The sequence below is a fragment of the Citrus clementina genome, unplaced genomic scaffold (genome assembly GCF_000493195.1).
Source record: "Citrus clementina cultivar Clemenules unplaced genomic scaffold, Citrus_clementina_v1.0 scaffold_4, whole genome shotgun sequence".
In the NCBI taxonomy this organism is placed as follows: Eukaryota; Viridiplantae; Streptophyta; class Magnoliopsida; order Sapindales; family Rutaceae; genus Citrus; species Citrus x clementina.
In genome coordinates this window covers 11,963,023-11,976,919 of record NW_006262274.1, presented here as the reverse complement: position 1 = coordinate 11,976,919, position 13,897 = coordinate 11,963,023, and the positions used below count along the sequence as shown (strand labels likewise).

The following is a 13,897-nucleotide window of genomic DNA, read 5'->3' as shown; positions in this document are numbered from 1 at the left end:
CCAAGCAAAAAAACCTAATTCTTATCTCAAATAACTAGTGCTCATAAATAGTAAATATAGGAAGCTTCCTTGAGACAAAACCATCAATCACATGAGCTACACATTTGGGTCACGTTTCTCTTTTTATATGCGGTAACACTTTGCCACATTTCTATCTGTCTATGTCTATATATGCAAATGCTGTATGCTCACTTTCACTGTCTACTTTTTGTTATGGGTACATAAAAGAAACAAATATAGCCCAGTAGATAGGAAGCTTCCCTCAAATTACCATTAAAGTTCGTACAATCATACGACATGATATACTACATAAGATTTCAGAATATCAAGAAGGCCAAGAAACCAAAGCTAACAAGCAACACAAATCAAAATGCGGCAATTTTCTTTCTCCTTCTCCTCTTTTTACATCTTCTTCTTCTTCTTTATCATAACTCCTCAAGAAACATCCTCTGCGGTAAAAAGTGTTTTCTCCATTGACATAATCAAGCAAACCTGCAGAACTTGTGCTGACAAATCCACCATCTTTAGCCATGATTTATGCTTAACTTCTCTCCAATCTATTCCAGTCAGTCATGCAACTAACATTCAAGGATTGGCATTAATTGCCATGGAATTGGCTCTAGAAAATGCAACCAACACAATTTCAAGCATAGAAAAGCTGTTGACAAGTAGAACTTTCGACCCGTTTGCTAGGGCTTGCTTGGAGGATTGCTTCAAACTATACTCCCATGGGGTAGTGACATTGATAGATGCTACAGGAGCTTTTTTAACAGGGCAGTATAGCACTGCTAATGTGTGGTTAAGTGCGGTTATGGAAGGGGCAACCACGTGCGAGGAAGGTTTTCCGGAGAAGGAAGGAGAATTGTCTCCATTGACAAAAGAGAATTATTATCTCTTTCAGTTATGTGACATTGCATTATGTATCATTCACTTGCTTTCTCTGCCTTTACATTCTTAATAACTCTTCGCATTTTAACTATTGTCAGAATGTATATACTATTTAAAAAATCGTTTATTTAAGAATAAAATTAATTGAAGGATTTAGATTTTGATACTCTGATATAATTTAACAACCAAAAAAAAATTTAAAAAATTGTTTCTGGGGAGGGATTATAATTACTATAAACCCATGATCCACCCTAACAAACTCTAGTGACAAAAGCCTATAGTTAGCTAGATTTCTAAAGCATTCATCAGAATAACATAAACATCAAAGAAATATGACAAAATGAAACTAAGATTATGCATCGACTTGGATCCTCTAACAAATTAAGAATTAAGATTTTTATTCAAGTTGCAGCATTTCATTCATGATAAGGCACCATTGTTAAAGAATACAGAAGATGCCCTATTGCATTATTCAACTTGTGAATACAATGGCTAACGCTAAGAAGACTAACTATCGAGCTTTTGGAAGTTCAAGGCCCAAACTGAAAGAAGGCTCAGTGGGCTGCCTGATCCTCCAACTCCACAGCCATTAGCACAGCTCTGGTTCAATAAGTTTTGGTATTTTGCATCCTCTTTTCCTCCATCTAACAGCTAGATGAACAATAGAAGTCAGCTCAATTATACTTTTCCACCAACAGTTGAATAGATTCTTGCAGCTCATCATGTCGGAATAAGTGCATTAATAACCATAGATTCTTGCAGCTCATCATGTCGGAATAAGTGCATTAATAACCATGAAATGCTTTTGAAAGAAGCAAGACCACCAAACACTTTTGAATGAAGTATCCTCACAAAGAAGCAAGAATTTAGTAGTTTTATCATAAAAGATGAATACTGTCACCTCATTACAATGCCAGAACAACTATATTATACTACAATTGTTAAAAAGATGTGGCAATGTGCATTTGGATTATAAATGTCAGTAATTAACAAAAAAAATCAGCTATCGTACTATTCTATATTCCAAAAAAGTCAAGATATTTGTTAGTCTTCTTTCAATATTCTTTCTTTCATTTCGCATATGCCTTTTTGCAGTAGTTATTCAAAGTTCAAACTGTAATTTAACATTATATGTTAAAACTGAAACTAGAATCACCATGACTTAAATCTCTGTACAAATTTATGTATAATTTATATGATGGAGTTACAAACTATACTTAAAACAAAAATAGAGCACTGAAGCATCCCATATTAAGGATTTCAACACCAACCATTATCAACTCAATTTACCAGAGTAATCACCACTTTGCATCATTTGCCTCATTGCTCGGCATCGAGATTCCATCACTCACTTCACCTGGAAAACAAAGTTCTCTGCACTATTAGTTTGATCATTCACCACGTTCATATTTGCTGCTCCAAACTTGCATTTTATCCTACATTTTAACCTCAAGAAATTCCATGTTAACACAGTTTTTGTTCCAAGAAAAGCTCTTCAAATCTTCAATAACTAAATGTTCTGGAAATCAATATTTAGGAATAAGAAAATCTAGTATCATATGAAAAATCAATAATAAAAGCAAAAAAGACAATTTCCAAAATTTGTCAATATACATATATATACACGTATATGTGTGTGTGTGTGTATATATATATATATATTGATAAAAAACTACAACAAGGAGTGGACCAACTGTCAGATATAACAACAATAATGAATTGAATGAAGAAAATAGATCAGCTCATGTATTTTTTTTCCAAAAATCAAACCCAACTCCAAATTGATATAAATTTGCAAAATTAAACAGTATTTCACAACTCAGTTAAGACAAGAAAATGGTTTAAGAGAGGGTGAACCAAACCTGGTCTGGTGATGTCTCAAGTGACCATATAGCAAGGGTCATGAAGTCAGTGGCTTCACATGTTACTATCTTCGAATTTCGTCCAATCACTTAGCTGGTGTGAAGAGGAAAGTATAGTCAAATTATTTTCAGTTTTCAATAAACCCAGAGTACGTTTTTTATTTTTTATTTTGTAGTGACATTTTACAAACAATCAATGAGCCACTACAGATGCAATTGAGTTTCAGTTTCCAATGCATGCGCATTGGATACCACTTTCATAGATAAACTGTAATAGAGATGCTAGAATTGCAATGAAGATTTTCAGGATACCCATAAGTTGTTTGACAGAACAACTGTAATGTTTTGAACAATCGGCAGAGGTACTCATGGCAATAAAATTTATAAAACTTGCAAATATAATTTCATTTCTCGTAGATATTTTACAAGAAAATCTGTAGTGCCTTCATCTATAATGTTCATCAACTTGTTGAAGCAACAATTTGGTGTTGTATTGCTTTCTCTAACAAGTACAAAACCCCCGAAAAGAATCTCACTCTTCAAGCAGAGTAACAAACTCAACCTTATATCCTTGCAACATGTAGCCCTTCACTTTCTTCCTCTTCTTTTGTCTTGTCCTCATAGTTCTCATGATTTGAGCTTGATAATAATTGCTGATCATTTTGTATGTTGGTACCACCACTCTTTACCAAGGATAGCTGATCCATGGCAATAGCATTCCTTTTATAGTTCCAAACAAGCATTGAAACATAGTCCTGAGGAGAAACAAGACCCTGTTCTCTAATGCAACTTCGCTGCTCTTCCAGAGTTTTGGGATCATCAAGCCTTATATATTCAATCAATGCCTTCTCATGATCAGGTCTCCAGTTCCCTGGGAAGGGTGTATAATCAGCTTCAGGAACAAGAGACATTCTAGTGAACAGAAGCCCATCAATTGATTCAACAAGGCCCATCCTAAGCAAATTTTGGTAATCAGGTGACTGCCCTTTCTTCTCTTTCAGAGGACGACCCAAATTCCTAGCACCAATTTTATACACCTTTGCCCGTGAACGAAGCTTGTATTTTGCAGCATAGAGCTTCGCAAGTGAACCCCTAATGATGTAAGAACAAAAATTAACAATTTTCTTCCGGTTGTCAGCATATCGATACCATTCAACCATGGCTAACAAGAACTTGTTCATTTGCGCATTCGTGTGAGCTTGAGTGGCATGGAACATTCTGAAACAAGGCTGAGGATCAGGATCCCTATCCCCCTTGAGAAAGTTCAATTTCCTAAATTGCTTGATGCATTGTTTCAAGCTAGCAGTGACTGATAAGAGGGTGCCCACACCTTTTTCACTAATAATCTTCCCTCCAGTGGCCGTATAACGAAGAGTAGGATAAACAACTCTCCTACACAACACATGGTCAAGAAACATTATACCCTTAGTTATATGTTCAATAGGGAGGCTTTCGTTGTCAAGCTTGAGCATATATCTTTGATCAACAAACTCTATTAGTTGCTTCCTCAGAGTTGCTGCATCTGCCCTAGGTCCTCGAATGCCAATCAAAATATGGCCACCATAACGTACATAATCCATTTTTCTGGTCTTATCTGGCCCACTAGTTGGCACAAACTCTGGCCAAGATGTATTTCCCTGTTCTGCTTCTCCTTCTGGGCTATTCCATATGACATCACTCTTCGAAGGTCGATAAAACTCCTTAATCTTCCTCTCCATCCAACGGTCCAATTCATCAAGACAAATATTAGCCAAAAGAGGACTAAGAATTCCACAGTGACCCCATTTAGGAAGCTTCTCTGCCTCCTCTGGAGCAAACCCAAAAAAAGACTCTAACCAATAAGGGTCTGGCTTTGGCTCATCCTCTGCCAACACTCTCTTCTTCTGATACTTTCTCTTTGTCTTTTTCTTCTTCTCTCCCTCATCAACTCGACTCGTGATTACTGGTGTAACCAAAGCCAATTTCACCAAATCAATCACCTTCTTATCCCTCACATCCCTCATCAAAGCATTAATCACCAAACCCACCTTCATTCCATCCAAAACTGTACTCAAATCCCCTTTTATATACCACAAATACCCTGCAAAATTCCTCCTAATCACCCTCAATACCGTGTGTGCATTCCTCCCCGGCCTAAACGCATACGACTTTTGTGAAAACCTTGACTCATATATTGGCTCCAAAATCATAAACAACACCTCCTGAACTATCTTGTCCTGAAATGGGGCTGGTTGTGTTGTAGTCAATATGGCCTTAATCTTCCTCTTAGATAAAGATTCATAATCAGTCTTATCTCTAGGCGATTTTATAAAGAACTGTAACCTAGCACCCCATTTAAACCTATCATCAAGAACAGCATTTCTTAAAGCTAACAAATCCTCTAATGCTGATTTCTGAATAGCACTACGAGGAATATACGTGCCCGTTTCATCAGCATACACTTTTTGATAAGCTAATACCCACAACTCAAACCTACGAATATAAGACGTTAAATTGGTAACAATCCTATCGGGTTCGCGAAAATTTTCAATCCACATCTGTGAACAAACTGAGACACCATCTTCTTTCATCAGGTTTGTTGGGTCATCAGGATCCGGTGCACGCCGCTGCATCGGATAGAACGAAAGACAGCGAAAAAATGAGAACCCATTTGACTTAGGGTTTAGTGGGTTTACTTGGTGATGGAAGATAGTGGCAGAGACAAGATTGTGATTTGTGAGAATACGATGGCTGAAAATGGTGAGGTGACGATACATCAGGAGAAAGATAGTGAAATAATCAATCACAACCTTTTAGCTACTATGTCATTTGTGGGTTTTGCAAACAAGATAATTTACAAAATTAAGAGTACTTACTTGATAATTGAAATGGTTTCTGGCTGCACTTCAGCTCGAATTTTGGATTTTGAAAATACAAAACAAAACCCTCCCCTCGCAACGTTAAAACCCTGTTCTTTCTTCTTTGGTTCTTTGGAAAATTTCAATTATACCCTTAATTTTTTGAATATTTATGAATTTGTCCCAAAATTTGCCCTTTCCAGTTCTTTAATCTACCAGCCCAGCCAAGCCCAAGATCAAACCAACACTGAACAGAGTCTTGGCTTTACTAAAATTGCTTCAGCTTATTAAACAAATCAACTCACCGTCTCTTACTGATCTTTCCCAGTTTGTTGACTCTGAAAATGGCGCCGGTGTCGGCTCTCGCAAAGTACAAGCTGGTGTTTTTAGGAGATCAATCTGTGGGCAAAACAAGTATCATCACTCGCTTCATGTATGATAAATTCGATAACACCTATCAGGTAATAAATTTCAGATCTACTTGTTTGAAATGTTTTGATTTCTTGTTTGGGTTTTCTATGTGAAATGGGAAAATGGATAATTGAATAGATCAAATTAACTTGGGAACTACTGTTTCAAGTTCACTGGGTTAGTGATCAGTAGCCTGTGATCAGTTCTGATGTAATCTCCATTTGAATGCACTTGTTTGTACTTGTTTGGGAATTTAGTGGCTTAATTGCATTATCCGGACCCATGTGCATGTATCATGCATCACATAACGGATGCTGAGACATTGGTTTAATCAGCAGTGCTGTAAAATGTGAAATTATTTGAAGATAGATTAAGTCATGGGAAGTCTCTTACTTCAGACTAAAGTGAAGATGATAGATATTTGAGATGGAATAATCGTGACATGATGATTTATGGCTTCAACGGTAAAGTTTTTGGCATGTTTACCCTAGATGGAGAAACAAGTACAAGGCAAACATCAACAAGAATGTGGTTTGGCTTGTGAAGAGCAACATCAATATGTCTTTATTTTACCTTTGACTAGTATTTGTATGTCCTACTTGGTTCATAATAAAATTATGATCACCCTTCCCAAAAGAGACATTCTGAATTAATGGTGTGCTGGTGATGACTAATGGATAATGCCAAATTCTGTGGTCCAGTGCCTGCAGATTGGAGAGGTAGGCTATGAGAGAACAGTAATGGAAGTATGTGGAGAGTAGTTCTATTGTGTCTGATATGAAGCTGTTTCTGTGAGGAATAATTCTATTTGGTTGTAGAACTTGTATAATGCACACCTGATGGCTTATAATTTTGAGACCACTGGTCCAGTAGATGGTTTCCTCAGCAGTCTTATGACTTCTTAGCTTTGGTTGAATTCTTGGAGTCTCTTTTTCTCCTGGGATTTCTCTTCTATACTCTCTTTTCTTAGCAGCACATTTTATCCAGTTTCTTCTTTTGATTAATAACTTATTTATAGAAAAATAGATGTGCGTGCCAGTTACTGAGTTGCCATATATTTCAATGGACACTCTGTTCATTTGAAGCTTGTTTTTGCTCTAATTTTGTAGTGTTGACTGTGAGAGGTTCTTGCATATGAGCTTTTATTTTCACCACACTTGCTGTCATCATAATAACCATTATCTTTTTCAATTATGGGGGGCACTTTTTGAGGTTACGTGTTATTGGCTTGCTGAACTGTTTGTTTGTTCTTTAATGACTTATGATATATGGATTTGATGATCAGGCTACAATTGGTATTGATTTCCTTTCAAAAACTATGTACCTTGAAGATCGAACTGTTCGTCTGCAGCTGTGGTAAGATTGGCGGATCATAAAGATATAATTAACTCATATTTTTCGATGGTGCAGCTTTATGATGTTTCTTGTTTTATCTCTTAAATTGTCAAAGCAGGAACGTTTCTCTAAATTTCTGAAGATTCAATTTTAAGTCTGCATAAATATCTCCGGCAATCTATTCCCTTTGAGTTTTAAAGCACCTCTAGTATTCAAAGCATTAAATTTGTCCTTGCTTTATGATATTTCTTCAAATGTGGATAAAAAGTTGGGCCAATCTTGTACTGCTTGGACAATTATCATTTGTATGCTTTGAGTTTTCGGAGGAAAGAAAATAGCAGAACCTTTTGTGGGGTGGATTGCTCAATCATCTTGCTAAAAGCTGCAGTCTGTTGAGTTTAGTTTCTAAAGTCTTCTGTTCCTCTGAAATTGAATTTTCTGGTTCTCTTTTTGCAAAAAAAATTTGCTAGATTCTAGTTATCAAGTTCATACTTCCTGTTATGTTTTCTTTCCATAGCTTTCCATTTGCATGATTCTGTCACTGTATTTTCTGGAATTCTAGTTTCCTGTCACCGATAACCATGATTCTTATGGTTGCATGCATGATCTGTTTATCATATTGTTGCGCTGATCATGATCATTCAAATGATTGACTTATCTTTCAGACTTGCTTTCTTTTTGGATGGTTAATTTTATCACTTGTTGCTGCAGGGATACAGCTGGACAGGAAAGATTTAGAAGTCTCATTCCAAGCTACATCAGGGATTCTTCTGTTGCTGTTGTTGTATATGATGTTGCAAGTATGTACTTTCAGGTTTATTTTCACCTTAACATTTACTCGTCCACTATCTTTTAATACAGGTTAATTGTTTTGAGAAAGATTACTGAAATGGTGTAACAATCTTTAGAAGGTCATCTGCTCTAGTTTTCATTATCTGAGAACGCCTGATTTGTGTTCCCTAACAATTTGCCTTAATGGTTTAGGCCGGCAATCTTTCTTGAACACTTCAAAATGGATTGATGAGGTTCGAACCGAGAGGGGTAGTGATGTCATCATTGTCCTTGTTGGGAACAAAACTGACCTTGTGGAAAAAAGGTATACATTGTTCAGCTGATTATGGTTAATATTGGAATTTAACTGGATTTCTTTGCTGTTGTATTATTTTGTTCCGCTGCTATTTGAAGGCTTATTTTTCTCAGTAAATGAGTTACTGAACTTAGTACACTGTGCATTGGTATACATTTGGATTTTGTGCACAATTTAGAAAAAGATTTCTACTGCCTTAAATGACTATAGATAGGGAGATGGATTTAAATACAGTTGGCAGGATGTAAGATTGTGGTAATTAACGTTTTTGAAGAAAATATTAGAATCTGGATTACCATATTTCTTAATATTTATCAAAATTAGTGATTAACTTTTTTCAATTCTCCATCTAGTATGGCACTGACTTCAAAATCCCTCCTCTTGAACCCACAAAGAATTTTCCTTTTTTTCTTTTTTTCTCCTCTTCGAGACATAAAACCATGTTTCTTCATTTCATTTTCTATGTGTTGGTTGTTGGCACCATGTTTCTTCATTTCATTTTCTATGTGTTGGTTGTTGGCATTTGGCTATTTAGCTCCCTGAGTTAATGAAAAAAAAGGTTGCTTAGGGTTTGTTTTGATATTTGTTGCTATTGCCCTCTTTCTACATCTTTTTGTCACATTTTTTATTTCGTGTAACCAACTTCGACAGCCCTCTTGAATAGTAGCTTTATTTTTCATCCAAATTTCTTGTCATTCATCGCCAAGTTAAATTTTAATCTTGTGAATTCATGCCTATTGTCACTAGTTATTTTGAAATAGCAGTTATATGCATGACCCTCTCAAAACACCTTCAGTCACTATGTTATTTTGAAATAGCAGATAAAAGAGTGATCTGCAGGGACGGGTCCCATCCTCTATGATAGGACCATTGAGAATTGGCCTGGGCCTTTTATATGGCTTTGGACAATAGAGCTTCACTATCCCATTTCACAAGTCACGCGCTTAATATCGAATGAAATTTGATGCTTACCTTTTTTCTATTTTTCGTATGAACTTTGGACCCTTTGATTGGCTTTTCTCTTTCTGTATATTAGTTTGAGCATGGAATTTAGTTTGTTTTTGCCTTGTTATGTATTTTCATGTGGATGATTGCACAGGCAAGTCTCCATAGAGGAAGGAGAAGCCAAATCTCGGGAACTCAACGTCATGTTCATTGAAACGAGTGCTAAAGCTGGTTTTAATATAAAGGTAAATCTTCAGCTGTTGTTCTCTCTCTTTGTTTCCTTCGGGTGTTTTTGTATCATAAGGTTTAGGATGCTAAGGGAGCCAACAAGTATTGTATGCTCGCCATAGGGAAATCTGCACGGTCTTGAAATTGTAGGAATTTCAACAAAAATAATAGATAAAGTATTTTGATTTTTATTCGAAATATTGCTATTCAACACATTTACAGTTGTTCTCCACAAGACCTAAATTTTTTCAAAAAGCCAATGTCTTTGGAGGAAATTTATTTAGAAAAAATATGAACACATATGGTCACAGGGGATTTTGTCCTAAAACTCTAATCAAGAAAAAGAAATTACACGATTGAATCGTAAGGTGGCAGAATAACTATGCTGAGATGAGCCTACTATATGATTGGTTTGCCAATAATTAGAATCAGAATTCAAATGATTGAATCAATGGCACAAAATTTGAATGTAATGGCTGTACAAATGGAGCCAATTCCCATCTTTAGGGCTGTTTTCTTATCCTTTAGGAAATATCTGGGAAGGTACCTCATCGCTATAAATAGAGGACCTTGTATTCATTTAAAATCATCTATTCCAACAACGAAAAGAGCGGAGATGCTGTGTTGTGTTTAGCTTCTGTTTGGAAATTTAAAATTCTTACTTGGTATCAGAGCTAGAAAGCCCTGGCTAACAGCAGTAGTAGTCCAGCTCAAATGAATGAAAATGTTTGAAGCCACAAATCAAATGGTAATGTTGAACAAACACCAAAGAACAACACTGTTTTACCAAACAATCTGAGGCATAATCTAGCTCCTTCAAACTCTCGTCTTCTCAGCCCCTACCAAACTATCACAGAACAATTTCATGCTATGGAGAACTCAAGTCTTAGCTAGTATCCTTGTTAATCGACAGGGTTTTATTGATGGCTCTTTTAGTCATCCAAGGCACATGAACGTTAGCTTTGATGCACAAAACAATGTTATCACCCTCCAGATCCTAAGCAACAAATCTGGAAGACCAAGATAGCATCCTTAGCGGTCATGGTGGTAATAATAATTGGAATGATAATATTCTATATAGAAGCTCTGAGCAGCACAACATCTCAGCTCTTGATTTTACATGAATTGAAGGTCCTCTATTTTTCCGCAATGAGGTACCTTCCTAGAAAGTTCCCAAAGGTTAAGAAAAAAGGGGTAAAGATAAGAATTGCCGATGACAGTTTTTCCTTTTGTGCGGCTATTACATTCAAGATTCAAATCTGTGCCATTGATTCAAAAATTTGAATTCTGATTTTAATCATCGGCATTCCAATCATATGGTTGTCTCATCTTAGTGTAGTTATGCTGTCACACTCTCAACTCCTTGATCACTGTTTGCATCACATGAAGAATCTGTACTTGTGTCCAAATGTGTGATCAGGTGTGCTTGATGTTGCACCCCAATACGGTTTGATTGCACCTCTGCTGATCTTGCTTCAGTCTGATCATATTCAACAGAGGTAAGTGAATGATTTCCTTAGAAGGATTGTACTAAAATCCCAAGCAAGAAGATATGCAAGTTTTTAAAGAGGAGATAGAAAGAAGTAATAAAACTAGGAAATGGGAATGAAATGATGAGTTTTGACTTGACTATTTTGTAAATTTGAAAAATTAGGAATTGCATTCATATTAACTGTAGGAAAATATTGGGGCTTTTAAATAGCTCCCACCCTTGACCATTACTACAGAGCCCATGATCTTAAGCTTTATTTTCTGCATCTTTTTCTCTCTTATAGGTGTGATGATTCTACTTTGGTTTTGCTTATTATTGATTTTTCTCATTATGTTAGGGATGCAGTCCAACCATAAGAAGGTTGATCTAAAAACAAGTGTCTTGAGCTTTAAATTCTATGTCTCTCTCTCTATCTCTCTCGCAATTTGTAGTTAACTGGTTTGTTGGCACAGCCTTTGTTTCGGAAAATTGCTGCAGCATTGCCAGGGATGGAAACACTTTCTTCAACAAAGCAAGAAGAAATGGTTGACGTGAATCTGAGGTCTACAACTGGCAATGCATCACAGTCCCAGTCTCAGTCAAGTGGATGCTCTTGTTGATGCAATCCTGGACGTCTTGGTGCCTATTGTCTCTCTCATGCTATTAGGTTCTTTCGACCTTTTTAAACTCCAGATCTGTAAAGGTTACCACAGCCTCTGAGTATTTTTCTTCTTTTATATTTTTCCCCATTGCTGTTTGGAAGTATTTTACTGCTGTTGTCTAGTTAGTCCTAAGGCATTATATGTGTGGTAATATTTACTGAGTTTTCCCGGTACAATTCATAGTCCTCAGGGTTGCAAACAAAGAAATGATACATTTATAAGATTCGGATTCTTGGAAATGATTTTGTAAAATTGAAAATCTGGATTCTTCGAAATGATTTTGTAACATTGAAATGCTGTAGAACTACTTCTCTACACTTCTGCAGTCTACAAGTATTCAATCTGTCTCTGGACTCAATTAAGTAAACAAAGATAGATTATATATCCAGTTTTATGAATTATTATGCAAATGGTTGATATCATTTTTTGGAGGCTGCAATTTGGATGCCCAATCTGCTCGCTCTCTTAACGTGATATTAGATGGACTATAATGCATAGGGGCATTGATGTATACTGTCTATAAGCAGAGAAGATAAGCGTGAAGGCGTGAGTTGGCTCAACTTTTAGGCAGGAGCAAGTGTTTCTGCTCTTTAGTTGTTGTTTGGGGGAGTACTAGGTTCTTGTGGATGGTATCTATTATGGAACAGGCAGCTGATGACAGCTTTGATTTGATGTTGCTACAAGAGTCTTTCTATTGACATTGTCTCACATGATATTTTACTTTTAATTGAATTGTGTGTTCTCTAGCTAACCTGTCACTTTGAACTACACTATTTATTTATTTTCATGAAGACTAAAAAACTCTGAAGTCTTGAATTAGTAAAATTTACCTTCCTTTTCAATGGATTTTGTCAAAAATATCGGTGACCCATGATTTCAGCTTTACTTTCAAAACTAGTTTAAGAAAATAAGCACTTAACCAGATAGGGTATAACAATCACATTTTTTGACTTCAATAATGGACTTTAGGGTGTGTGTGGTACTAATTCACTCTATTATTTTTCATTTTGTGGAAAGGAAAATGTAGAAAAGTTTTTAGGTGGGCTCGTTTTGGTGGAAAATCCTACAGTAATCGGAAGCGAAAAATTTTCATTTTCTAATGCTTACTAATAAAACAAAGGAAACGCAGTATTAGCGTCTCCATTTTGTTTCGTTTCATGTTTTCTCCTAGGACTTATAAGATAGTGTAATGAAGGATAAATGTTTGTTTAATTCTTATATTTTGATTTAAGCGTTTGTTTGGTTTTTTATATTTTGAAAATTAGTTGCAAATCACTCCTGCTCTTAAATACTCTTGTTTTTTTTTTTAACTTTTACAATTATACACTTATTACAAAATTCTTGACATTAATTTATTTGTTTATTTAAAAAGTTAATTAGCAAATTAACCATTAATTATTTATTAAAAATTAATCAATAAATATCATTCTAAAAGAATTGGTATTTTTTTATTCCCTTGCAACAAGCTTACTAATTATTATTTTATAAATTAATTAATACTAGCCAACTTTAAACAATGTTTAATTCCCTTACAACAATCTTAGCAATAATTATTTATAAACATATTAATTTACAAAATTAACCCTGAAAGTAAAATAATTACAAAAATAATTTTACACTAATTTTTATTTTACTTTTAAGGCTTATCTGATATATTAATATTTTTTATTTTCATTAATATCCACAATAATATTGTTGTAAAGTGTTATTGTAAAAATAAAGAAAAAGTAAAGGTAGTAGTGTAACAAATTCAACAATAAGGATATATTGTGGCATTTTTTAAAATATAAAGATTAAATGGGTACTTAAGATAAAATATAAGGAGTAGATGAGTATTTATCCGTCTAATAAATTACATAGGCTCCATGAATAAAGAAATAATTTAATAAATAAACTATTATAACAAATATTTAACAATAGTAGCAAAAATTTATTCTATACATTGCAGCCTAATCACTTAGTATACTATATAAATTGTTTTAAATAAAAAGTAATATCACATAATTATCATAGTAAATTATTACATCGTTCGAACAATACACAATTATTTGAAAATGATTATAGATTTTTATAAGTTGGTGAAAATATATCAATAAGAAAGTTACATCTTCGCAACAAATATATGATAATTATAAAGTAATCTAATATTTTCTCAAGTAATATTTATCTTA

At 34.9% G+C, this 13,897-nt stretch overlaps 3 protein-coding genes across 4 annotated transcripts; 2 read left to right on the top strand and 1 right to left on the bottom strand.

Annotated features, from left to right (window-relative positions):
* Positions 1–264: 264 nt before the first annotated feature.
* LOC18044004 (putative invertase inhibitor) lies at positions 265–980 on the top strand. Its single transcript, XM_006436768.2, has one exon. It carries the CDS (start codon positions 371–373, stop codon positions 956–958), a length of 588 nt encoding a protein of 195 aa, XP_006436831.1. The 5' UTR covers positions 265–370; the 3' UTR covers positions 959–980.
* A 2,130-nt stretch (positions 981–3,110) lies between these two features.
* LOC112098930 (nuclear intron maturase 2, mitochondrial) lies at positions 3,111–5,646 on the bottom strand. 2 transcript variants are annotated; one of them, XM_024185655.1, is made up of 2 exons: positions 5,606–5,646; positions 3,111–5,356 (listed from the first exon to the last, which is right to left on the bottom strand). In XM_024185655.1, exon 2 carries the CDS (start codon positions 5,318–5,320, stop codon positions 3,314–3,316), a length of 2,007 nt encoding a protein of 668 aa, XP_024041423.1. In that variant the 5' UTR covers positions 5,321–5,356; positions 5,606–5,646; the 3' UTR covers positions 3,111–3,313. The 2 variants fall into 2 exon arrangements, with proteins under 2 accessions (XP_024041423.1, XP_024041422.1); XM_024185654.1 differs by having other exon boundaries at positions 3,111–5,644.
* A 161-nt stretch (positions 5,647–5,807) lies between these two features.
* LOC18044003 (ras-related protein RABH1b) lies at positions 5,808–11,965 on the top strand. Its single transcript, XM_006436766.2, has 6 exons — positions 5,808–6,048; positions 7,284–7,354; positions 8,045–8,133; positions 8,318–8,429; positions 9,520–9,610; positions 11,538–11,965. The coding sequence occupies exons 1-6, from the start codon at positions 5,932–5,934 to the stop codon at positions 11,682–11,684; spliced, it is 627 nt and encodes a 208-aa protein (XP_006436829.1). The 5' UTR covers positions 5,808–5,931; the 3' UTR covers positions 11,685–11,965.
* The last annotated feature ends 1,932 nt before the right edge of the window (positions 11,966–13,897 follow it).